The sequence below is a fragment of the Paroedura picta genome, chromosome 7 (assembly GCF_049243985.1).
Source record: "Paroedura picta isolate Pp20150507F chromosome 7, Ppicta_v3.0, whole genome shotgun sequence".
NCBI lineage: Eukaryota > Metazoa > Chordata > Lepidosauria > Squamata > Gekkonidae > Paroedura > Paroedura picta.
The window spans coordinates 88402300-88429862 of record NC_135375.1 but is presented as its reverse complement, the minus strand read 5'-3'; the positions used below and the strand labels follow the sequence as shown (position 1 = coordinate 88429862).

Sequence of the window (27563 nt, the reverse complement as noted above, 5' to 3'; positions counted from 1 at the left end):
ATCAAGCCCTTCCCATCCAGATGAGATCTAAACCCAATATATGAACAAATTTCAGTTAGAATACAGAACCTTGCAATATCATAGTCTTCTCTGCATTCACCAGCAAACTGGAAACAAACACCTTAATTCTAAAGCACTACAAGAAAGCAGACAGACACAGAAACAATACATTTTATTTCAACTAACTTTATGACATTTTGGTAGTAACTTGAGTTTTCATAGCAGCAAAGTTATTGAACAATATGAGAATTAAAGGTTTAAAAATTAAGGCAAATTGCTAGTTTCTTCCCTGCTTAAAACCTCTGAATTTAGAATTCCTTAAAGGGGGAGAGGGGAGAGACTGTGTAATTGAAACAGATGTAGAAAACACTTTAAAATATTTAAAAGGCACACAAACCCCCAAAGCCCCAGTACTGGAAGCAAAAGTCAAAGGCACCTTTGAGGTAATTCAGTGGCCACTGAAGGATGGCACCATTATACTGAAGTCAACAGGCTCTTCAGGATATAAAAAGAGTCTTAAGGAGTCTCAAAGTGGATAACAATCACCCTCCCTTTCTCTCTTCAAAACAGGCCCCTTGTGATGTGGGTGGGACTAAGAGAGTTCTGAGAAAATTGTTACTGTGCACACCCATGATTTCCACCCAGGGGGTAGAAGAAGGGTTGGTTTTTACACCCTGCTTTTCTCTACCCTGAGGAGTCTCAAAGTGGCTTGCAGACGTCTACCTTTCCTCTCCTCAGTACAGTTGCCTGGTGAGGTAGGGTAGGGCTGAAAGAGCTCTCAGAGAACTGTGACTGGCCCAAGGTCACTCAGCAGGCTCTGTGTGGAGTGGGGAATCAAACCCAGATCAGAGCCCGCTGCTCTTAACCACTACACCATTATGGCTCCCACTCCATGCTGGTTCCCAATGCCTGAAGCAAAAAACCAACCGAGCAAGACCGGAGCTTTCTTCAATTGAAGAACTAGTTTACAGCAACTCTGCCAATGCAGAGAGAAAAAATGCACTCAGGTGCAGCCACTTCAAGTGAATCTGAACATTTAGAAAGATGACAGAAACAGGGCAGAAAGAGGGAAATGGCATCTTCCTTTAGCCTAAACAAGGTTGACATTACCGGAAGGATTCATCAGAGGAATCAACATGGCCAACACTGATCCTACAACCAATCCCTTGGGAATCAGTTCCATTTTACAAAAATACAATTTGATTCCAAGAAAATCAATTTAGGACTGGTTCAATCTATTCCACAAATCTCATTCAATTGAGGAAATCATGAAAATTATGAAATAAATCATAATGTGTTAAACAAAAGCAAACATTAGCACCTTCCTCAGAAAAGTGTTGCACATTTATTGAAAGGTCAACGTGACACACAAAACCATGCCCCTATCCCCGCCTTTTAATGTTATCAGAGTTTGGCATTGAACTGGCCCATGAGTTTTTCCAGCTTGATCGCTAAGGCCATGTCACCCTTGATAGTCAGTTTTCCAGACATGAAAGCCATGGTTGGCTTTAGCTTGCCTGAAAGAAGCAGGGGGAGAAAAAGCTATTAAAACAGGCAGCATAACAAAAACAAACAAGCAAGCAAAAACTTTACCATGCAATCCTATGCCACCATTCCTGCTTAAGCCTACTGAAATCAATGGTTTTAAATTAGGGTTTCTCTACTCAAGAAAATCAGAATCCAGTAGCACCTTTAAGACCAACAAAGATTTATTCATTGATTGATTTATTATGGTCTTAAAGGTGCTACTGGACTCTGATTTTATTGTGCTACTTCAGACCAACAGGGCTACCCATTTGAATCTACTCAAGAATACATTGTTGGTATACTTAATAATTAAACATCTGCCAGTTCTTTTTCGTTCAGTGATTACTTGCTTAGGAAAATGGTAGAATGGAGTCAAGTAGGAAGCCCCTGAGGAGATCAGATGCTGAGATCTTTGTGAAACAATGCAGTCAGACAAAGAAAACCTAAGAGCCCCAATTAACATCAAACAGCCAGCCATTCCTCCTCAACAAGCTGCAGTGTTGACTAAAGTCATTTATAGACCTTTTTTTTTTGTAAAAGCTGACAATGCACTAATGAATTTATAACCAAAGCATTTAAATTTCAGCATAGTATGCACTGAAAATCCTTACAAATTAGACTATCTGCACAATTTATTCTGAAGACAAGATTAATCCACTGCAGAGCTCAGGACTCAGAGAATGATCCAAGGGGCACATGATGCTGTTGCATCCAGTGTGCAATGCCCCCTGTGCATAGATTATCCTCATCCCTCTCTCAGCCATCTGATTCTAGGGAGCTACAGAAACCTTGAATCAGTGTCTGGAGTCAGCAAAGGGCTGGTTGCTGGCAAAATACACTGAAGCATACTGTGACTCATGGATAAAACTAATCTGAGACTGCTTGTATAACCAGTTCTGTCTGAAACTGCTTGCGCCCCCACCCACCCCCGGTGTAGATTTTCTTCCTGTTCAAATTATTGGGGAAGACCTTTCACTTTGTAAAATAAGCTGTTTTACTTTTTATAGCTTCCTTGACTTCTGTTGTTAGCCACTCAGGCCTTCTTTTAGATATGGCAGTCTTTTTTCTCTAACTTGTGGAATGCATTCTATCTGGGCTTCACTTAGTGTGGTTGTAAATAGCTTTCCAAGTTTTCCTCAAAGGATGTAGACGCGCCTTAATTCTGCTAAGGATGGTCCTGCTACTGTGTTTCAACAATCTTGCTGCTTCAATCTAATTTTTGTTTAATGTTGTCCTAAAGCTTTGGTTTTAGCTTAATTCTTTTTTTTTTTTAATAATCTCGTTATTGTTTTGCCTGTGCTGCTTCTCTAACAAAGAAAGGTCATATTTATGATAGGAAAGCAGGATATACATTTTTCTAGTAGACAGGTAAGTAAGTGGATAAAAGTTAAGTGAGTATCAACATTGTAGTGTGTCAAGGTGATAGCTATCCAACAAAGAAATAAAAGACAATACACATGTCTAATACCCTACCTAGAATGCAGGTGCCAACAACCGTTAAGACCTGTTAGTAACAAGACAACAGAACTGATAAATTCTGCCTAAACCAAGGCAGACTTCTCTAGTACCCACCTGAAAACATTTTCACAAAGTCACTACTGGACATGCTCATGATTACATCAACTTTCCCGGGTGGCTCTCCACTTCCTGTACTGCCCCCTTTGTTTTTTAGGTCAATGTACCACGTTCCTCCTTCTTCACCTAAAGCAAGAGGCAAACAATGGACCATTTATAAAAAGTGAGGCAGATTTTTTAATTATTATTTACAGGTGTGATGGTCAGGAGATTTTAAAGTTAAACACTGCAGTAGCCATAAGACAGTTCCAAGAAGGCAATGTTAAAGAGTGATTCTTATACTTAACTCCAAAAGGATCTATTGACCAATGCTAACACTATGGATTACTACTAGGTGGGGTCAACACAAGATACAGATTTGACTAAACATTTGTGCGTGTTCTACTTCAGTTAGACTCAATGGTTCCTGGATTGATTTAATTTCTTGGGGGCAGGGTTCTCTCCTTCTAATGATTACACTGTGGATTTCAATTCTACTTTCCCCCTAGTTTCAGACATGTTAATCTGCATTTTCAGAATAAAACTTGAGTCTAGTAGTACCTTAAGAGACAAATAGCATTTTTCAAGGCATAAGCATTTGTGAATTAAAGCTCACCTTGTCAGATATAAGATGAAGAGAATTTTGACTCATTATATCCTGCAAAATCTTATTAGTTTCTTAAGATGCTACAAGAGTCTAATTTTGTCCTGTTCAGCCATACTTACTCCCAAGTAAGTGTGCACAGTCTTGCAGCCTCAAAAGTCTTACCAGGTAATATACAGTTTGCATTTCATACTTTTCCCAAACATTAAAGCATGCTTCAGGGAGAATGTATGCAACTGTTAAACCTGCCAAAATAGGTCAGTATTTTCTTCTTACTGATATAGGAACTGATGCTAGGAGATAATGACTGAGTTAAGAGTCCCCAATAAGTTCTCAGCTAAGGATACAAATGTGAAGGTCTGGGGGGGGGGACCAGGAGGGAAAAGCAAAAACAAAAGGGAGGGGAAAGGGGGCAAAACACCTCCTGTGAAATAGCTTCTTATTTGGATGGAGTGAAATGTTTTCTAAGACAAGATTGCACTGGACAAAATGTATAATATGAAGATTTTAATGTAAGACAATCCACAGCATTGCAAAATAATTCCAGTGTCTGTATGTAAAGCGTCATCCTGTTACAGTTGATTTATGGTGACCCAAACAAGAGGCTTTCAAGGCACGTGAGAAGCAGAGGTGGTTTGCCATTTCCTTCTGCAGCACTTTCCTTGGTGTGTTAACCAAGTACTAGCCAGGGCTGACCCTGCTTAGCTTCCGAGATCAGGCTGCACCATGCCACCTTTCCTCCCATTCCAGCATATACCAGTGATATAAACCATAACTGCAAGGATATACCTATAATTTAAACGTAGCTAATTCTGACCAAAATTAATATTTTGTAACATGTGACATAAGAATTCAGTATAGTCCAGGTCATAAAGCTTAACTCTGTATTCACATATGCTGCTACTCCTTTTGTGATCACAAGAGTTTCTGTCCACATGATACATTTTCTTTTATATACTAAAACAAAAAATTATGCTTTTTTTTTCAACTTATTTTTTTCTTATTTCTTGGCTGGTTCAAATTCTAAAATATGTACTCAAATAGCACAAGATACAACAAGCTGCAGATTGCTCTCTCCATTATTGGGTTCATCCGCAATTGTGCTTCCAGGGCATCCCAAAGCATCCCCTCCCACTTCCTGATGTAACTCGGATGACCAGGGGAGGCCTGAACTACATCCCAAGAGAGGCAGTCATTCTGGGAATAAGCAGAATATATTTCTCTTCAGTAGAGAGTTTCTGAAACAAAATATATCCTTTGTATATTTGATCAACAAAATAAAGCTCCTTATGGTTTGGGAAGTCAGAACTAGGTAGGAATCACAGACACAACAAAATCTCAGCAAGACACAGTCAAAAGAAAATGCTCTTACCAGATAATTCAAACTGATAAACGCCTTGGACTGACTTTACAACTTCTTCGTTGATTGCTCCTTTGATGATCTTAAATGTTTCCACCACAGGGCTCCCCGAGTTCTCAGCTGCAAAGTGCACGTGATGTTTCCCTCTTTCAGGACCTTCGGCTTTAGTTTTGTCAGGACCTTCGTGCTTGGATAAGTCTTGCTTCCTTCCTTCTCTGAATGCTGGAGAAGCCCCTGGAGGACCAATATCGACCCAAGAGGAGTTGATACTTGCTCAGTTTTTGCAACACCATGCCCCTAATTGATCCCCTTGCTCTCTGAGAAACCTGTTCCCCATTCCACCCCTTAGCTACAAGGAACCACATTTATTCCGAAATGCAAATTTGATTTCAGTAAGACATGTGGAACAAAAGAAAGGGCCAAAGGTCTGGAAAACTGTTTAGGAAACGGATTGTCTCAGAAGCTGCAGGCTCTATATAATTTGAGACTGGAACCTTTCCCCTTCCTCCACGATAGGTTTCTGTGCTTTTATACAAAGCAACAAGGCTGATCCTGCATTGAGCAGGGGGTTGGACTAGATGGCTTGTATGGCCCCTTCTAACTCTATGAGTCTATGATTTTAAAATTAATGTGCTCATTGCTGGGCATGGAATTGATTATGAAGAGAAAGAAACAAATGGCTCCAAGGGATCTTTAATAGTTGAATAACAGAAAGGAATTGAAAAGGAATCTAAAAGGACATTCCCCCCAATGAAGCTAAACGCGAAACACATAGCAATTATTCCTTTTGCATCATGTGTTGCTTTCTCTTCATTTTGCCTTGGTGCAGCCCCCATTGCTTTTCATGGAATTGATTAGACAACAAGAAGTTCCGCCAAAATTGCCGAAGTTTTAGAGAGTGTCACCAATTCCAACAGCACTCAGATGGTCAACTCAAATTATGCAATTTTAGCAGCAATTTTGTGTGGAAATATAAATACCGGTTTTTGGAAACCTGTACTTTTAGAACAATGTCCTGTAATTTACAACCCTCCCCACCAATATATTCCCCATTTTCTACTTCAAAGGTTATTTCCTAACCAAGAGGCTGAGATGGCAACAAAACCCAGCCCCAAATATAATGATGTTGGGGGAAATGAGCAATCAGTGAGCTGCTGCCAGATGTTTGAAAGTGATGAAGTTCAAGAGGAGAGAGATTTACTGCACATTTCAATATCCTCAGGGAATGCTCAGCTAACCACATCATTTCTCACCATGCGCTTCCATTTTCATCGCTAGTGTCTCAGGATCCACATCTAAAAAGAAATCTGGTAGCAATGGGTGACCTAAAAATACAGAATAAGGTGGCAAAATTTCATACAGCAAAATCAGACTATGTGGTTAGTCAGGGTAATGAGAGATTTAAGCTGCTAACATGGACAACTGCTGCAGGGAACACATATTATATGGACTGATTCTTGTAGCAGATGGATTACGTTGGCTCCATATGCGTACGTGCACTTTAAACATCTATGAACATTCATCTAGAAAACAAAACTGGACCATATATGCAATAGCCACACATTACCTAGGAGACATTTGAGCTAACACCATTATTTTCTGCAACAGCAACTTGTAGTTTCCCTTTGAAAGGACACTCAATAAGACAACCAACTATATTGATTGACTGCATGATGCAGATGATGTTTTGTCTGAAGCATATATAATATACACCAACTAATGGGGGCGGGAACCATCCTCAAGTATGGGATGTTTCAGAGGAGTGCCTGAAAATGATGCTGTTTGTTTTGGATACATACATGCTTCTTTGGTACAAGGGAGAATGCACAGGCAGAGAAGCACATGCATCAAAGGAAAGTTGCCTTTAGCAGTAGAATTCCTTGTCAGTTTAATTTTGCCTCAGTAGAACTTGCTTTCTGTGCATTTTGCGTATTACCATATTCCCACACAAGAAGCTGCCCTCTGGATCATCAAGGTCAATGCTGTCTATTCTGACTGGCAGCGGAGGAAGGCAGGATAGGGGGAGTGCTGATTTGTAGTTCTGCAATCCCACTGGCTTCATACAGTCCTACCTCCTTGGGCAAGACAGATGAATGTCAATTACCTGGTGCAACTGCATATGCATCAAAATTCTTCACGCCTTCTTCTCTCAGCAAATTTTCATCAATAACAAAATTTCCAGTGAAGTTTTTAGGTTTTGTTAAAATGCAATATGCAGCATCTGCAAGAATATCAGTTTTTCTGCACTGTTTCTCCACACCAGCCCCTCCCAGCATATCCATAGCAGAAGTGTATATAGCTGAAAGAGAAAGGAAGGGAAGAAAGTCATTTGTTAGCAATGTTGTTTTAAATCCTGTCTTTCCTTACCCTGCAGATATGCAATAGTCCTACAAACTTAGCATCCCCTTTTTTGCAAAAGGCGCATCCTACAACCACTTCTTACTTTATGCTTTATGAGTCCGCCTTAAAATGTTACGGTGGACTCATAAAGAATACAATTAATAATAAAATATAATAATAAATTTTATTTTTTAACTCATCCTTCCGTAACACTCAGGGTAAGTAATAACATATAGATTACATACAACTAAAACATTACATTCCTGAATGCCCCCAATTAAAATTCTCAGAGAGGGGTTGTTTAGTAAGGAGCTAATCTTCTAATTGTTCTCCTCCTCTGGCAATAAAGCCAGCTTTAGGTCTTGACCATAAGCATAGTCCCGTCATACAAGCCCTGCAAAACTGATTTAGGTCCCACAGAGGGCCCTGATCTCTCCTGGGAGCACATTCCACCAGGCTGGGGACAGGGCCCAAAAGGCCAAATTTCACCTCCTTTGAGCCATGGACCCTGAGCAGATGTTGATCATGGATTGCAGTGCTCTTGGGGGTTTATAAGGGCACATCTGGATTCACTCCGTGTCATACGTGGAAAAGACCCTTCAAGGAAGGTACATACAAAGGAAAAATGTTCAGTCTGTCATCTTGGACCACCTAGAGCAGAAGTTCCCAATCTTTCTGAGCCTGCAAGCACCTCCAGAATTCTGGCAGAGTGTGATGGGTGCAGCTACCACATGGCCACCAGGAGAGGCACAGCCAAACACAAAACAGCTGCCACACCTTACCTTCAGTCACACAGAGAAGATTCTTGTGAGGTGCCGGCACCTCCTACCAAAACAACATTTCTAAAGAATCTGCACAGTCAATAAAATCTTCAGTGGCTAATCAACATTCTTGCTGGGCAAAATCCCCATGTGACCCTGCTCATTTCCTAAAAACACTTGGAGGACGCAAGGAATGGTCTCTGTGGGCACCATACTAGGGTCCTCTGAACAACAGGATACTTGTCACCTGAGTTTCAATAATTTTAGATTATTTGTCCAGTAATGCTTATGAGGGATAAATAAAACGTGATAGTAAAAAAGACCATGCATGTGACTGTGAACAGCAGTTCCAAACCCGAAAGAAGACCTCACAAGCAGTTTTTGCATCCGTTTTGTAAGAATGAGAAAGGGATGAAGCTTCCGGGAAGAAGTGCCCATCTGGGATTGTGAAAGTGGGGCAAAGGCAAGTATCGTTCGGCTTGTTTTTTAGACACATATAAGGCTAATGGGAAAATAACAAGGATAGGACAGGAAGATTCTGCAAATCAGTGGCAGAAAAAATGATGTTTAGGAGAAAGCCTAAGGTCAGAACAATCAGTCTGGCTCCTTTTGTCATTAATCCGATAACCAAACAAAACAAAGCATCTAAATTAACAGAATGGAATGTAGATGCTATGTTCATTGTAAAGTATTAAGCCAGCAAACGGGTTGCAGAAGTGTGCATGGTTTCAAGGCTATCACTCTAGGAATCTTAAGACAACAATCCTACATACCCTTACTTGCAAGGCCATTTAACTCAGTGGGGCTTTCCCCCTAGTAAACAGAGAGGGATGTGCTGCCTAATACATAAAACCCCATTTTGCATACCGTTCAAGTGAAAGCAGATTACTTCTGAAGAATGAGTAGGAATAAGCCACTTGGACTGAACACATCAAAACAGAAATGTGTGTGTGTGTGTGTGTGTGTGGTACTGGTGCTAAGTCACAGATGACTTATGGCAACCCTGTATGGCTTTCAAGGCAAGAGGTTCAGAGTTGTCTTGCCATTGCCTGCCTCCACATCATGACTGTGGTACTCTTTCAAGGTCTCCTATCCAAATATTTGCTAGGGCTGACCCTGCTTAGCTTCCAAGACCAATATTATAGCCTGGGCTATCCAGATCAGGGATGAATGGGGGGGAGGAGGGGGAGGGGGAACAAGCACACCCTGACCTGAACAACCCAGGCTAGCCCGATCTCGTCAGATGTTGAAGTCAAGCAATATATACTTTTAAAAAAAGAATGCACACCTGTTTGAGGCCACAAAGCATTAACCGCGACTTCTCCTCGAAATTCTTCTGCCATTCCAAGTACACACATGGACATTCCGTATTTAGAAATAGTATAGGCTAGAACAAGATATAAAGACAGAGTTAGCCAGCTAAAATCCATCATCGTCATCACAGTTCATAATTTGTAGATCTTTGGTTTGTTTTCTACTACGTACAAAACATTGTGCAAATTCCTGCATGAGAAAGCAGGCCAGTGTGGGAAGAACGAAGGGCCAGGGTGTGTTTCTCCCTGCACGGGATCTGCATTTTATTAACTGACTGTTAGAACTAGAGATTAATTCTCTCCCAGGGTGATGAGATCATTGCACTCATGTTGCACAAGAGCCCTGACACCAGGGAAAGGAACTGCCAAGCTTCTGGCACACAAGATTCATCTGGAAGCTCGGTCAGAGTTCAGACTGGTGAATTCCAACCCACACCACGCCTTCCTGTCAAGGGCACTTGCACGAGTTCCTCCTCAGCCTTCATCCACAGCACATGGCCAAATGTCCTGGTTCCTCTGCTTGCAGAGGAGGAAGGAATGGCTGCTTGCTACTACAACAAAGCTCAAAGAATAGCTGAGCAGGACCCTCCACAAAATGCACCGCATTTCCATCAAAGGGAGAGAATGGGGACTTCTGCATAAGCAGGCTCCACTGAACAAGAGTGCCTGGCTCACATACACCTGAGGATTGAAAGTGCATGTGTACATGTGCATGAATGTGTGTGTGTCAAAGTGCCAAGAGAGAGATCTGATGGAGAACAACAGTGGCATTTGAGCTGGTTTAATTTCTATACAACAAGGTGCTCAGTGTGATGTACCTGGCTCTCCCCCCTCTATTTTATTGTCACAACACCCTATGGAGTTATGTTAGCCTGAGAGAGTGTGGCCGCCCACAGTGTGCTTTAAAGTGAAGCATGGATCCATGCTTCCTCAATTCTAGTCCCACAATAACCACTCCCTCACACTAGCTTCAATGGCCAGATTCATTTCCCCTGTAACAGAAATTCAGTGCAATCAAAAACAGTGCAAACACAGTTTGATCATATCGTTGCTCTCCTAGGACACAAAAGGAGAAGAATGTGCCATCAAATTACAACTGACTCACAGTGACCCCATTCATAAGGGGCTCCAGGCATGACTGAGCAGAAGTGGTCTGCCAGTGTCTCCTATATGTAACCAATCGCCTCAGTCTTCCTGGGCAGTCACCCATCTAAGTACTGTCCGTGGCTTAGCTCCCTAATACTGATTAGTTTAGCCAAACTGGGCTAATAATACTCTGCATTGGCAATTTCACATTCGTCCTACTTTGAAGAATAAGAATCGGGTCCTGAAGGAGTCTCAAAGCAACTTACAATCACCTTCCCTTCCTCTCCCCACAAGACACCTTGTGAGGTAGGCTGGGCTAAGAGAGCTTGGACAGAACTGTGACTGGCCCAAGGTCCATCAGCTAGCTGCATGTGGAGGAGTAGGGATATCAAACAGAGTTCTCCAGATTAGAGGTCACAGCTCTTAACCACTACACCATATTGGCTCTTGGCCTTTGGTATGAAACCGGAGAGGAGCTGAGTACATGCAACAATTCTGAGAGAGGGGGCTGTATCAATTTTCAGGCTGTGAAAATGCCAAAAAGAAAGAAACAAGAGAGGGGAAGAACCAACCTTTACATCTGTCTTGAATTTGGGGGTATCTCTCTATGCGAACACTTCAAAAAATGTGCTTACCACAGTGATTTCTAAACCAGACAGGATTCAAGTTTATTGGTGGGCTGATATTAAGAATATGACCGATCTTACTCTTCCTCAAGTAAGGCAGGCATATTTTAGATCTGGAAATATTAAAAAGTGGATATTTAGTCTCACTACTACTGACAAAATCTCTAGTCAGAAAGCATTTTCCCCCTCCTCCTTCTGCATCCATCCTTTACCACTGGTAAAATTTTATTTAGTTCTATTGTTTTCTAGCTTTAGAAAACTCAGAAAGACCAAAGCAAGACTCCCAGAGAGCTCCCATGCACCCAGCATTCAAATTAACACCAATAATTTTATGGCACCGAGAGTTCCAAGATCATTTTGCAGACCTTTAGACTGCCTACCTGATCATGTACATTTCAGGTCATATTCCTAGAGATATGTTGTACCTCTGTTAAATGGACTGATGTTTCAGAGCCAAATGGCTCTCTTGGGGGTAGTTTACTTTAGACAGGCCCAATACAGAACAGCAGCTATCGCTCAATAATTGGGAGAAACAGTCTCATAGAAGAGAGTTAGAAAGAATAATATATTACGCATTCAGGTCATACGCATCTTAATTTGCACATTCAGAAGCTATAGGAAACTAATTTTATATGTAGCGAGTGAGATCCACCATAAACACTCCCCATCAGCCATTAATGGGGAAATAGTGCCAAATGTCACTGACAAGCATGGCATGAGGCTCTTTTCTGACTACTCTACGGTTGTTCCATAATTTCCCTAATGTAATTCTACCGCCGTTCCATAATTTCCCCAACTAAGTAAATATTAATATCGTATAACACATGATATATTAACGTCACAAAGACTGTATTCAGCATCTTCCTTCCCCATGTTTTAAAATTAAACTGAAACCCTACACTCCAAGAATGACCTGCAATCTTAAAAAGCAAACAACCAAAAAAGAAAATAGACTTGGTACATTATTATTATACATAAAGATAAAATCACAAGCCAGCCAAACCCAAGCAACTTCTAAGCCAGTTTGAACAGGGAGATTTATGTATGCCCCAGAGAAACGAGTGGGACTTTGGAAGTCTTAAGGCTGGATGGATTCTATGTGTCTTATGTCTGAATTTATTTATTTATTTATTTATTACAAATAAGGGTTTTTTAAAGTTAACCTCTCCCCCTCCCCACCCTCTTCCACCCACAGACACACTCAATTTCCAACCCATGTGATCAGAGACAAGCTATCTGGCAAAAAATAAATGAATGGCTGATAGTTACTTGAGTGGAACCTGAGTTAGATTTTGAACCAGTCTACAAAGGTAAATCAAGTTACGGTTGATAAAACCTAACATACCAAATTATAAAGGTTTTCAAACTACCATAATCAGATAAGTGCCTTACGAATGTCTGCCCTGTAAGCAAGATATTAAGCAAATGTAAATACAAAAATCCTTGGACTGATGCACAAACACAGAAGGCCAGTTTCTCTGCCTAATTTGCCTTCCATTGCCCCTGCTATTTCTAAGCCACAACATTAATGGTTACCTATCAACTGCAGCATTTCACTGGGCACAATGGTATTCTAGAGAGCAATTAACTGAAGACTTAATGCAGAAACTGTCTGAATCAGTCCTACCCTAATATTCCTCCAACAGTTTCTTGTTTTGCACCATTTTCTTTCAGACTGCCTGTGAATAACCTCTATTGTGGCAATCCTAAACAGAGTTATACCCTTTTAATCCATTGATTTTGAGAGGCATGGAAGAGTATAACTCCGTTTAGGACTGTACTGTACACTTCTTTTGAATGTCATCTCAGATACTAATCAACAAATCAATCACTGAGAAGGAGATTTAGTTTCTAACTTGTTTCATAACAAAGGACCTTTTTTATAATCTTCAATAATGTCACATCCTTAACACGTATGTAAAAACTCTATTACTCATTTGATACCACTGACGCTTCTGTGATACAGTAGCAAACATTTAAAAAAATAATTTAAATGGAGTGCAGGATCACTGAAACAACATTTCTTAAAACATTTCCTTAATAGCTACATTAGATGACCAGACTGGACTCTCATGTCTCAAATATAATACCATTATTCTTCTCAAATGGCCGATACACTTCCTCATAGAATGGAGTTTCCATTAGTACTGTATCAGTTTTTGAAAGCAGCCGCTATGTAGTAATACAGACTCCTCGTTATTTCAAAATTTTCTTGTAACAGCTACCCAAAAAGGCACTCTTAAAGTATATCCCAACAGTAATAGAAATTTAGAGTACATGTACATCTAGATCAAATTGAGCCACTTCAAGAAGGATGTGGATAAAATTGAAAGGGTACAGAGGAGAGCGACGAGGATGATCTGGGGCCAAGGGACCAAGCCCTATGAAGATAGGTTGAGGGACTTGGGAATGTTCAGCCTGGAGAAAAGGAGGTTGAGAGGGGACATGATAGCCCTCTTTAAGTATTTGAAAGGTTGTCACTTGGAGGAGGGCAGGATGCTGTTTCTGTTGGCTGCAGAGGAAAGGACGCGCAGTAATGGGTTTAAACTTCAAGTACAACGATATAGGCTAAATATCAGGAAAAATTTTTCACAGTCAGAGTAGTTCAGCAATGGAATAGGCTGCCTAAGGAGGTGGTGAGTTCCCCCTCACTGGCAGTCTTCAAGCAAAGGTTGGATACACACTTTTCTTGGATGCTTTAGAATGCTTTGGGCTGATCCTGCATAGAGCAGGGGGTTGGAATAGATGGCCCTTTCCAACTCTATGATTCTGTGATTCTGTCCCTAGAAGCTAAAATGACTAAACTGAGGCCATCATTCTTTGGTCGTGAAAAACATTATTGTTTGGAAAAGTTGAAGGCAGCAGGAAAAGATCTCCCAACAGAAGATTAATTTACTCCCAATGGAAGCCATGGCCCTCAGTTTGCAAGACCGGAGCAATGCTGAAAACTGTAAGATGTTTTGGAGGTCATTAATTCATAGGGTTTCCATAAGACAGAAGTGACTGAGAACACAACATCTCTGCAAATCCAACGAAACAACCATATTTCCTTAGGGGGTAGGAATATCTAATTTTTCTTTGCCTTTCCTCAGAAGGCACAGAAAGTTTCAAATCACTTTACATGTTCACTTTCTCCTACATCTGAAACATTTCCACTTGTAGTGAGTCCAATGATAAAGGGGGGCACACCATAGCAGAACAAGGAAGAAACAAATGGTGCAGAAGGAAAAGAATCTTTAATAATTGAACAACCTCTTGGCGTTTTGAGTACAGCTTTGCCAGGGGACATGTACTTTCACATTCTTTTGGGGTTCCTTTGCAGTGATTCCACACTTGTACCAAGTATTTCATAATGTAGACTTGGTACACACGTAGATGCATATATGTACAACCCGTCTATGCACACAGGTGTACAGGGAGACTGCCTCATTTCTTAGTATGCACAAAAAGGTCAAAACAATGAAGTGACAGTATCATTAAATGTACTATTACAATACTGTCATTTCAGTAAGCAAATAATTTGAGTTACTGGAAACAATACAATTCAAAGCCAGCAACTCTTTACAGTTCAAAGGTCTGATTAAGGAGAAATGTTTAGCTTCCTACCTAAAAAGTGCAGCTCTGGTATTTTGGACATTTAATCTAATCTGTCCTTTTCTTTGCTCCATTCAGAGAACATTCCTAAGCAGACCTACTCAAAGTGTTACCCAGGTCTGTTCAAGAAAGCTTACTCCCAGGAAAGGATCCCATAGCTAGATTCCATTTCCCCCTACCTCTCTCCTATCTGAAGATTTATGCTAGGTAATAAACATCAAATATAAGACTACAGAAGATAACTCCAATCGCTATAAACCAAGTAGGGCATATAGACAAGGCTCACAAATTAGGCTGTAGTCGGACCTTGTCCGATAAAGCAAAAACCATTTAATCCACAACAAACAGCTTGGCTGTCAACACTCCAAGGCCACCCAATGGCTCAGCCCAAATGGTTAAGGGAGGGAGAGGTGGGTACCAATCATATAGAAAGAATCCACTTTCTTAGCCAGTCTATAGGGCTCCCATACATGGGACCACAGCAGTGAAGGAAGATGGCAAGTGTGAACTGTCCACCAATTTTGCCCTAATGCTGGGAGGACAGGCCACAAGAAAGGTTATCAGGGCCACACAGGCTCACAGAATGAATGAGGGCCTCAAGAAGATGGCTGCCATTGGTTACCTGAATAGTCCAAAAATGACTGTGAAGACCTGATGAATCATTAAGTCTCCCGGTCATTCGAGATACAGATGGGCAGTAACTGAGTAAACTCTAGCCAGAGTTAAGAGAAAGAGATCAGCCCTGCCCCCAAGCCTGAGGCACTATAAGAACGTCTGACTGGAGAAAGGAACTAGATGTGCTATGACAAAGGTATTGTTTTTTGCGTTGTCACTTCCATGGGGCCCAACACAGGACAGAAAAAAGTCAGAAGCATTTCAAAATCTACTGGGTTCAAAAGAGGTCACAGGAATGGGAATGTCTTCCTAACAATTGCTATACTCCTCTTTTGAGGATGCCCGCATGAGAACTGTGGCCTTACACATGGTCTTATAAAGGAAACTTTTAGGGCAACAACTTAAACTCAAGAACAAAGACATTTCCTGCAGACTTGAAGGGAATGCACCACTAGGGCTCAGCTATATAAAAAAGCACAGTTAGAGGGAAACAAACAGAAAATAGTGCTAAGTACAGGATGCCTCCGAAATTCTGAACTGACAGGCACACAACAGCAGCAAAGGACTCCTGGGGGAGGCATTTCTCTTCTCGCCATCGCTTTCAGTCTGCAACTACACTACCAATGGGGGATTACAGATATTAGCCTGTGTTCAGCTTTACTCCAGCATGCAGCTGTCACTACCGAGAAAAATGCTTCCTCTGCTGAGCATCCAGTGGCCCCACTTATACCGGCTTAGCACACTGGACCTTATCACCAGCACTACAGTCCCCCTTTCTTCCGATCCAGCCCACATTGTGCTATAGATGGGCTGGTGGCCAACTCACAATCTGTCCTTATTTCTTATTTCCTGCCGGCAGCTAAGATACAGTTGACAAAAAGGGGGAAATCCTCCCACCTTTCAATGGGTTTGGGAAAGTGTGGGATTTTCTCATTGCTGGGGAAATTACGTACAACACTAAAGTCAGCACAAGTAGAGCTAGCAGAGGTCTTTCTGCTTCTTTGGTTCCCATCTGTTGTTATGCCAGATCTCAACAGATCTGTATCACTGTTCAAAACAAAAGAAGACAAAATATTTATATTAGAGTTTTGTGACATCTGGCCCTCAAATGCCTTTGTTTAAAAGCCCGCTGGCGAGCTCCATATTGCGGGGGGGGGGGAGGCATGGGCGCAAGCACGCAGGCGCAGCAGCTCCGTGCCTGCGCCCGCTGGCAAGCACTGTGCCGCAAGCACCACTCTCCCTCTTCCCCGCCCCCGGTCCCTAGGCCTCCCTCTCCCCTAGGCTTGAGCAATTCGGCCCAGTGGCACCCGCCCCTCCCTCCCACCCGCTGCGGCTTGGTACCGAGGGCTCGAGGGTTGGGGAACACTGCTTTAAAGGGTGCACAATGGGAGAAGTAGGGATGGAGGGCAGGCCTCACCAAAGGCAACTAGGAAGAGGTTACTGGTAGGAGCAAGAGAGTGAAGAAACCTCCCCCCCCCCCTTTTCTGAGGTTCTTCCCCCTAGTGCAAGCCCTACTGAAGGAACCATGAACCACCCTGAACTTCAGCCCAAACCTAGAGTCAGACCATCCATATTTAAAGACATCTAGGGCTTTGGTCACCATGATATCCCATTACAGCTCCTTGTGCATTGCGTGAAAAAGCTATTCCTTTTGTCTGTCCCTACAATTCTCATATTTTGGTAGCATGAGGACAAGATCTCCTGTATTCATTTTTTCTTAGGTAATGCATAACTTTATACACTTCTACAGTTCACCCTGTGAGCCATTCTTTTCTCAAATGAAAAACACCAAACTCTTTAGTCTCTTCTTATCAGGAAGACGTTCCAACTCCTTGATCAAGTTGGTTGCCTTTCCTAGATCTCTGGCCCATAACTTGTATCATTTACAAATATTGTGTCAATTTCTCTGCCTCTTATGGAAGCACCTGTGGTTTTTTTAAACATATTTTTACATATGTTTCTATTTATTTCACTTTTCTTGAAGTCTAATTCATTGTCTTATCGTATTTACTGTTGCATTTGCCTTTTTAAAAAGTCTGTGAAACAAATGCACTTTAATTCTGTTACAATGGATCGTGTGTGTGGGGGGGAGACTGCAAAAGACATTTACCATTTATTTTGAAATTTTTTCCACATAGTTGAAGTGGCTCGATTTTCTTGAGAATATGGAAGGAGCTTCCTCAAACATTTGGCAAAAATAAAATAACATAAATAAAAGTAGCACATGTTGAGATCTATAAAAGGCATATTTTAAAACTTGGGCAGATTCAGGAAATCTATATTCCAAGCATCTGGGCTTCCTGCTTGCTGTGCATTTAAGCAATAATTCATCATCATGGACACAGCCAAATGAAAAGTGTAAGAAGATGCCAAGAGGTAGCTGATAACTGTTTCGATGCAACATTTCAGAAGAGAGAGGCCTCTCTGCAAACATGTTATAAAAATGAAAAGATTTGTCCGAGCAAAGGAAATTCTAGAATTTATGAGAAAACTCTAAAACAGCCCATGGGTTTGGGAACTCAGTCCCAACTACTTATCAATAAGAAGTTTTGAAGTGCAGGGCTTTGCCTTTCTCTCTACAAACAAATCACTACCATTCAGTTTCACAGGGGTAAGGGTGAGGGGCCATTGATACAATGTGGCCCACATGCTCCCTGGCCCTGTTCAATGCAGACACTGAGAATCAAGCCAGTCGTTTCCCCCCCCCCCACCCCCCGCCCCATTCTTGCCTGTGGGAGCACAGATATGTTATGACCCTGGGGAATTAAACAGACCAAAAATGAATGTACAAGAGAAAATAACAGTAGTCCATCAGATCATGCACTTGGCAGGTATTGCCCACCTGGCACTTCCAGAGGCTTGGGTTCCTAGTTGTAAATGCAAGTGACTGAGGGTCCACAGCTTGACTTGGACCAAGAAATTTTGCTTCCCCACCCCCCTTCATTCTTTAAAGTTTGGTAACTTCTGGCTGATGAAGGGTGCTATAGGACTCGAAAGCTTGCATAAACCTTCGCACCCTTTCGTTTGGTTTGAACAAAAGGTATTGCGTGATTTTGTTTCTTTTTCTGAAAGGGCTGATACGTCTGTTTACAAATACTGTCTACTTTTTTTACTTGCACAAGATACCATTTTGAGATGCAACAGCACAAGCTTCCATTTGTGCCCACAATACAGGATCTAGCCAGAAATGAATTTTCTGTGCGCATTCTAAAGAAATCGAAACTCAGTTCTGCCTAGATTTCTGTATGGACATCAGGGGAGGGTGATTTTTCACCAATCCCCTCTCTTCCACAGGATCTCCTATTTTCTCACCCACCCGCCCCCCATTCCTAGGTTCCTCTGTACCTCAGCAGCTGCATGGAGAGGGGGGTGTCATTTGAGCTGCCACCTATTTGCAGAAATCAAGGAAGGATCTAACCCAGAAACTGGCAGAAGAACGCTAAAGAAGAAAAGCAAACATGATACAGCCTTTGGTAAAGGTTATGAATTCTTAAAGCAGAGGCTCTAGAAGACATCTGGCTATGATTATCTAAGCACAGGACATGCACAGAGCACTAGAAGTTTGGTTCACTTCTACCCTCAAGCAGGGGAAGCAAGCATGGCTTACTTGCAACAGACTTAAGAACTAGAGAGTTCTAGGCAGGGCTCTGTACTCCCCTCGTCCACTTCCACAATCATCTGCCTGTCTAACAGGCAAAACCAAACCCAGAGCTGATTTGTTCCCCTCCGCCTAGACCTGATAATTAGAAAACATTAAAATGTATCTCTATTTACCCGTAAGCACTTACGTAAGATAGGTCCCTCTCGTGTTGGCGCTCATCATGAGGTCCACTTTTTTCGTCGGCGTGTCCAGCGTGCCAGTCAAGGAGATTGCGCTTGCATTGTTCACAAGAACATCTATCCCTGGTTTTAAAACAATCCAGCATTTGGGAGGGAAAAAATCAGCATTTAAAGACCACATGGGCAGAAGCACACTTAACCTAGCTGTTTTGTTGGTTAGTTACGTTCTATTAATGATAATGATAAATATGTGCAACATATTCAGCAGAACAGAGGTTAGGCCCTACCTCCGTATGTCTGGACAGCCTTATTCACAGCATCAACTATTTGCTCTTCTTCTCTGACATTGACAATACAGGGTAACGCCTTTCCTCCTGCTGCTTCAACTGGAAAAGAGAAAATGTGTTTGTTTTCCCCACTTGTACTCCACCTTTTCCCCAACAATGGCACAAAGTGACTTACATTATTCTCCTCTCCTCCATTTTATTCTCAGCACAACCCTGAGACAGGCTGGGGCTGAGAGAGTGTGACTTGAGGTCACCCCATGCAGTTTCCATGGCAGAGTGGGGATCTGAACCTGGGTCTCCCACTCTGACCATGACACCCCACTGGCAAGCCACATCCACAAATATTACACAACTATTTTATCCAAGCCCATAATAATTCAACAGAACTATCCGGGAACTTAAAAAAACAAACAAACCAATGTAGAGCATGATCCAAAAGAGGGGTCTTAGATTATAAAGTCCTTAGGGAAGGCATATGACTTTTTTCTTTTGGCTTACATTCTTACAAGTACTCCATTGTACAAATGCACTGACGGTGCTAGAATAATTCAAGAGAGTTGCTTCTCAGTAAAGCTACCATGTCCTTGCCTAAAGTACCAATAACCTTCCCTGCTTTACACCAACGCCTCCTTGCAGAACAAAAGCCTTACTAAACCACAGCCCCTAACAAAGGCAGAGGCAAAGAGCCCAAGAGCTGCTTTAGGTGCACGCAAAGGTTAGAGAATGTCCAGTGGGATTTTTCAGGGTTTTTTAGAAACCTTAACAGCCAACCTCCCACATGGCTTCCCAGACTCCCTCAGACACGCTGTACTTGTATTTCTCAAACAACAACCGCCTACACAGCATTCCCTGGAGCTTGCAGAACTAGTTACACAGCTGCCATGATTCGGGCCATAAAACATTTACACATCAAAGATTAAGGGCTGCCAACAGGCCTGGAGAAAACCGTCCTGTCCCTTTAATAGAAGTTTAATTTGGGGAAAAGGGTCATTGAAACTTCTCACAGCATATATACCAGTAGGCCTCTATTCAAGGATTGTGGCATTCTCTACATTAGTCACCAACCCTAGGAGAGATTACCCTCTATGGTCTAGATTCAAATGGGTAGCCATGTTGGTCAACAAATAGAAGCACAACAAAAATAAAGTCCAATAGCACCTTTAAGACCAACAAAGATTTATTCAAGGCGTGAGCTCACACCTTGAATAAATCTTTGTTCATCTTAAAGGTGCTATTGGACTCTATTTTTGTTTTCTGTCATTGTATATTAATGTACATACGACATACTCATCTTGTAGCCAAATATTAATAAAAGGATGCAGGAACGGATGTCCAGCTCCCAAACTCTTCATTGTTTTTGCCTATATTCTGGAGACTTATAAAGAGGACTTCATCTACACAGCCATTCCTAGATCCAGGTTCAGTCGAGAGTGCTCTCTCTCTAACTTACAACTGCCAACACTGTCAGGGAATGGCAGGATACAACCATGCACTCCCCACCCCATGGGGGGGACCCCTTCTGGCTTCAAATTTCCTTTGATTAGGAGGACATTTGAGCAGCTTTCAAAATACTCACATCTGTTGTTTTAAATGGCTTAAGTTCCCTCTTGCCCCTAAAAGATTGAGGTTGTCAGCTTGTGACCATGAAACCTGGGAGATTTTAAATTCACTCATTCAAGCCACTTACTCGGGCTTACCTGTCTTAAAAAGCTGTTATGAAAATAGAAATGAATGATCTTATACGGGCCATTTTGAGTCTTAAAATGGAGGGCAGAGCACGCCTTTTGTTTAGACCCAGAAGAGGAAGAAGAAGAAGAGGAAGAAGAAGAAGAAGAAGAGGAGGAGGAAGAGGAGAAGAAGAAGAAGAATTGGTTCTTATATGCCGCTTTTCCCTACCTGAAGGAGGCTCAAAGTGGCTTACAGTCTCCTTCCCTTTCCTCTCCCCTCAACAGACACCCTGTGGGGTGGGTGAGGCTGAAAGAGCGCTGATATCACTGCCTGGTCAGAACAGTTTTATCAGTGCCGTGGCAAGCCCAAGTTCAACCAGCTGGTTGCACGTGGGGGAGCACAGAATTGAACCTGGCATGCCAGATTAGAAGTCCACACTCCTAACCACTACACCAAACTAGCACTACACCAAACCAGCTAAAGAACCCTGCTTGCAGGTTTCCAGTCTAACGTTTATGCCTTGCTCACATAGAGCACAAAATTGCCCATGAGCATGTTATTAAAATTGGCTTCTTTCCCATCTCATCACTGTACAATGGGGCACAGAGCTCTTATTGCATCCTGATTCAAGTAGAAGGGTGGAAAAAGATAGATGGGTAGATATGAACCAGTGGAAAGAGAGTCCAGGTAAATCAGCACCAAGAAAAGCTATGCAACAATAAAGCTCCAAATTATCTGGAAGTCAGAGCATCATGGAAATCAGTAGCTGTACCACCCAAGTGCCCGTCATCCTTACTTTCTTCCGCAGCAGTGTAGATGGTTCCTGGGAGTGTGCGATGCGGCACTCCTGTCTTGGCAGCTATCACAATGTTTGCGCCATCTTTAGCCGCCTTCAAGGCGATTGCTTTTCCAATGCCACGGCTTGCACCCGTGATAAAAAGAGTGCACCCTTTCAACTTCCTAAGCAACAAACACAATTGGGAGTGAGGAGATCATTTCGTTAACCACTTGAAAAGTTAGTTGAGCAGCTCTCTAGTCTAAAAACTGTCTTAATAGTACAACTAGAAAACCCCGAGCGTGACTGCTATGTAAGGGGTTTATTTTTAATCCTATTTGCTCCATTTTGCATACACTGTTGTTGCATATGTTCCATGCAGTACAATTGTTTTTGATTGCTCCACAAAAATGAAGATTATAAAAACAAAAAGTAGAAAAAAATGTAAAAACCCAAAACATAAAAAACAGGCATCCTACATCACTTACATTACGCTGTAAGACTACATTCTTATTGCTATTGTTATTATTACTTTATTTCTCTTTAACTTCTCCATCACACCACGTTGTTAATTATAAACCACAAACTATACCTTCCACGTTATTATATATATAACTTCCAGCATATTTAAATTGTAAGTAGGTCTACATTTACTTTCTTTAATCTTCAAAACCACAGGTCACCCATTGATTTCTTTCACTTTTGTATAAAAAGAAAAAGTTTCAATTGTGTCTCAATGCAGCCTGTCACACACAGGACCGCCTCCAGAAGCAGCATCCCTGAACTGCAACATCTGATAATAATTCCAGAAGGGTAGCCATGTTTGCTAAACAGAAGTACAGTGGCATCTTAAAGATCAACAAAATTCATTCCAGCATAAAATGGATGAATGTCTACTACAGATATATCTAAGAAAACATAAACTGTAACTAGCTATAGATCCTAATAGAGACCACATAGAAAAGTGTCCGTTTTGATCCTCTGCAGAGCCCAGGTCTCAGATACACACTAACTTCAATGTCTCACATTAATTCTGATATAAAGCTGAGGGGTTTGCTTTAATCATCCACAAATGAACTCCAGGGAACTTTCTTCATTGAACCGCCTTTATAAGCAGAGAATGTAGTAAGTAGTATTCATCATCACGCTATTGCTGCAAGAAGTACCATACTAACCAGATAATGGAATCAAAAGATGTCACAGTCAAGAATAATATACTACAAAAAAAAATCTGACATGCATGGGACAATCCGAAGAGTCTGTTTCCCCTAAGTGAGACACTTGCAGGAAGTCTTTCACCTAATGGATGGATTTTTTTTTTTGTATTCAATCCAATGACTTTAAAGCGACAACAACAAACCACAAAAGGAAACTGCATTAAGGCTTGTTGTTTATAGCACAAATAGGCTGAAAAAAACACACACAAAAAAGAATCCCAGTGGCTCAGTGATGTGTGTGAAGTTTACAAGACAGCAGCACAAACTCAGGACAGTTATTCTACAGAAGCATTCTCACTTGAAGAAATAGGAAGCGCCTCATGGAACCTAAGCACACATCTAGCATTCTTTACAAGAACCTCAGCAGGCATCATTGGAAATTTTTAAACAGAGGCTGGATAGCCATTTGACGGAGAGGCTGATTCTGTGAAGGCAAAGAGGTGGCAGGTTATAGTAGATGAGGGATTGGGATGTGAGTGTCCTGCGTAGTGCACGGGGTTGGACTAGATGACCCATGAGGTCCCTTCCAACTCTTATGATTCTATGTGGTAGGTGATCCATGAAAAGTCAGCAAAGTAGAGTCCAACGTCTACCTGATGATATGTATCTATGAAGTGTGCATACACATGAAAGCTTAGAATTAAACTTTGTTAGTCTTAAAGGTGCCACTGGACTCAAACATTGTTCTATTGCTTCAGACCAACATGGCTACCCACCTGAATTTATCTACCCCGTTTATAGTAGGTGACACCTGAGCCCTGTAATGACCCCAGTATTGATCCAGTTCGTTACTTACACTCATTTCCTTTAGCTCAAACCCACTTAAATATAATGTGGTTAAAACCTCATTGTTAACTGTTACATCAATATAAAGTAGCAATGTCCTAAAGGGTTTTTACCAAATTGGAGCCACAATGTTTTGGAAAACCAAGGATGTGCTCGATTTTACTTCCTCTGCCAATAGATTTTATTGGCCATATTCAGAAGCCCTGAGTAGATGAACCATCCACAGGCTAACACACCACATGGGGGTGGACAGTAAATACAAGCACACTGCCCCCACCAAGGTACACTAACAAGTCATCTGCATGCTGTGAATATACAGAAGTCCCTGCCTGCATGCCTATGTCCTGTGGTCACTGGAATTCAGAAATATCACCGACAAGAGCATGGGGCCACATTCCTGGGCCCTTCCTATATGGGCTTTTAATGGGCAACTCAGTCATGCCTTCTCTCCTTCTCTGCACGGTAAATCAACAAGTGGATAGGTTATCTGCACAGGACTAGATAAACACCATAACGAAAGGGGGGTGTACCCTGAGGGAGAATGGGGGGAATGCAAAGGTATAACCCAGAGAGGGGTAGTGGTACAGAAAACAGAGCAGGACAAGGCAGAAACAGGAAGGACAAGGCAAGCCCCTGGGGGGTGGGTAACTAAACAACAAGCAGGAGCAAAGTCAGCCAGCATTGGTGTCATATGGAATCAAACCCTCCCTCAGTGTAGTGGTCTCCCAAAGGGGTGGAAGGGCCTCCTCGGAGGGGAAGGGCTGCTAGGATGTGATTGAGATGAAGTGAATAAAGGCCCCAGAAAGAGAACAGGGGGGAAATACTGGCTGACAGGTCTGAGGTTTCAGTAATCGGGAGGGATCAGCTCCTCCTTAGGACCAGGAAGATGACCAGAAATGTGGCAGGCTGAATTACGTGCAAAAGTGTGGGTTTTGCTGCCTCCAGGCTTGGAGGGTGCGGTGGCTGAGGGGGCTGGTAGAAAATCTCAGAATACTCTTGTGATATTGGCCGAAGGCAGCGGAGGTGATGTGTAGTGACTGAACTCATGTCTGGATTGTGGCTATTAGTTAAGCTTGAGAATTTGCCTTTGTGCAAGACTTGTACAAATAAAGCAGATTCTCAGCAGATCCCTGCTGTTGGGTTGTTTGTGGGGAGGCTGATAGAAGATGGCAGGGAAGTGCCCCTGGGTGCAAGGGGTGGAATGCTGAAATACAAAACAATCAATTTGCTGCACAAAGTTGTACTATCAGGTTGTCTGATAGATTCCAGGCACCTTTTAAGACCAACAAAGTTTTATTCCAGGTGTAAGCTCAGAGGAAGTGTTCATGCCCTTCATATCAAAAAACCTAAGCAGGGTTGGCATTTGGATTGGGAGACCACCAAGGAAGCGCAGGATAGCTCTGCAGAGGCAGGCAATGACAAACCACATCGGAAGGTCTCTTGCCTTGAAAAGCCTACAGGGTGGGTCACCATAAGTGGTCACTATAGGCAATGGTCTCCCTATTCCCCACCCTACTGAATGGAGCAGTTCACATCCCGAACAGAATGTAATAGCTGTAATTTTAAAATAGGCAGCACAAAACCCTGTGTGGCTCCAGACTGCAGCTAACCGCGGCAGCCACAGCTTGCAGCTGACTTTCTCAACCAGCCCAGGAAGGGTTTCCCAAAAGAAAAGGGGGGAGTTAATTCATAAATATATTTGTTAAACTTTTATCAGGTGATATGACCATATGTGGTTGTCAACCCGCCTCCCCCCCTCCCAAAATGGCCAGTGATGGGCCTGTACGGGGTGGGGAGTGGCCCTGGATGGGCATGTCCACAACTATGCTTTCCAACCATAATCTGCAGGATCCCACCACTTCTGAGGGTTCTAGAAACCTGAAGAATGTTTCAGGGGGTTCCCCATAGTAAAAAGATTTAAAAGGGCTGGCTTACTATAAGTCAGCTGCACCCTGAACTGCACTTCACACCACCAGCAAGTTGGCTTGACTAGTGCACGTCTCTCCCCCCACCCCGCTTAAGTACGTGCAACCTCTGAAGAGATCCCTGGGTCTGCTACCAGTCCATAACCTCTTCATCCGTTCTTTGAATTGGACCCCAGGGGAATAAGGGGAGACTCACTGCTGCCTTTCCTATTACAGCGCATTCCGCTGACACGACGCCCAGGCGTACACAGCGGGGTGCAAAAGGCAGACCGCGAGCACCACGTCTGGGGGCCCCTTTCCTCAACACGGTTCTCTTTGGCCACTGACTTTGCGTGCTGAAGCAACACCAGGACTAGGTTAGGCTAATATACCAAGTAGGTAGGTGGGCGGGCGTGTGTGTGTGTGGACTCGGGCCCTAGTTCAGCCCACGAGCCGCTGCCCCTCTCCCGCCAGTCCCGAAGCCGCGGAAGCCCCTGCTGCCCGCTCGGAGTCCTGCACGCGTGCCCCGGCTGAAAAGCCCGGCCCCCGGGAGGGAAAGCGCCGCTCGCCCCCGAGGCTTACCCTGTGTTGGGCAGCATGGCCGAGGCCGAAGGGGCGGGGAGGGAAGGAGGGCGGCAGCGGGGCTCAGGCCCGGGCGGGACGGCGTCTCGAGGCCCTCCGAGGCCGCTCCGATCCCAGCCCCTCGCTCGGAATCGCGCACCGGGGCAAAGGGCTCAACAATCGCCGCGCGTCAGCCGCCGCTCCGCTCAGCCCCGCCCTCGGGGGACCCGGTAGCCAATGGGAATCCCGGCCCGGCCGCGGCTCCTCGAAGCCCCGCCCTCTCCGAGCCCCGAGGAGCGGAAGAGCGCGGATTCCTGGGAGTTGAAGTCTTTGGATCCCCGCCTGACGAAACGCGCCCTCCCGCGATCCGCCCCGCCCCGCCGCTCCGCGTCCATAGCAACGGCCCGGGCACTATTGAGAAGCCCGTCGTTTCCTAGCCACGTAGCCGCGGGAGGTCTCCGCCCTTTTGCTTGCCCCACGGAGAAGGGCGGGACACGCAGGGCCGGCGGGCGGGGCCTCCGAGGGAACTGGGTCGGGCGGGAAGGGCGCTGAAGCGAAGGAGAAACCGAGAACGAGGGCTCTGTCAGGGCGGAGAAAGGCGACATTTGTGGAAACATCCATCCTCCCCCTCCCCCCGGAAACGAGCGAATGGACTGTCGGGGCAAATGTTGAGCCCAAGGGCACCCTTAAGACCAGCAGGGTTTCTAATCAAGTTGTACGTTTTCGCTTGCACGCCTACTCAGACAATGACGTGGAAATAACCGGACCACTTATATAAGGAGAAAGTCGGTAATGATGATGTTCACCAGATCCACAGGCCTTACAGGACAACAAACTAGTGAGGAGGAGTTGCATTGAGTATGTTATTTCTGCAGCATACACTCCAGTTATTTTTTTCTAATCAGCTTGCAGCCGGAATACAAATCCACAGGGATATTTAAGTATTAGAAACACAATGTAAAAAAAAAAGAGTCTTGTGACCTATACCCAAGATTTTTGAAATAAAAAGTGAGTCTTATTGAGCGCTCCTAAAAGAACTCCTGGTTGCTAGATAATCTCTTACAATCTCTTACTCCAGTAAGAGCAGGCTAGAGCCTCTTGTGGCGCAGAGTGGTAAGGCAGCAGGCATGCAGTTTGAACCTCTGCCCATGAGGCTGGGAGTTCAATTCCATCAGCCGGCTCAAGGTTCACTCAGCCTTCCATCC

General features: G+C 43.2%; 1 protein-coding gene across 1 annotated transcript; it reads right to left on the bottom strand.

Annotated features, from left to right (window-relative positions):
* Positions 1-157: 157 nt before the first annotated feature.
* Positions 158-26599, bottom strand: HSDL2 (hydroxysteroid dehydrogenase like 2). Its single transcript, XM_077345313.1, has 11 exons — positions 26380-26599; positions 21912-22075; positions 19448-19546; positions 19169-19283; positions 11181-11284; positions 9435-9533; positions 7150-7344; positions 6299-6370; positions 5058-5279; positions 3100-3228; positions 158-1517 (listed from the first exon to the last, which is right to left on the bottom strand). The coding sequence occupies exons 1-11, from the start codon at positions 26394-26396 to the stop codon at positions 1405-1407; spliced, it is 1329 nt and encodes a 442-aa protein (XP_077201428.1). The 5' UTR covers positions 26397-26599; the 3' UTR covers positions 158-1404.
* Between the last annotated feature and the right edge of the window lie 964 nt (positions 26600-27563).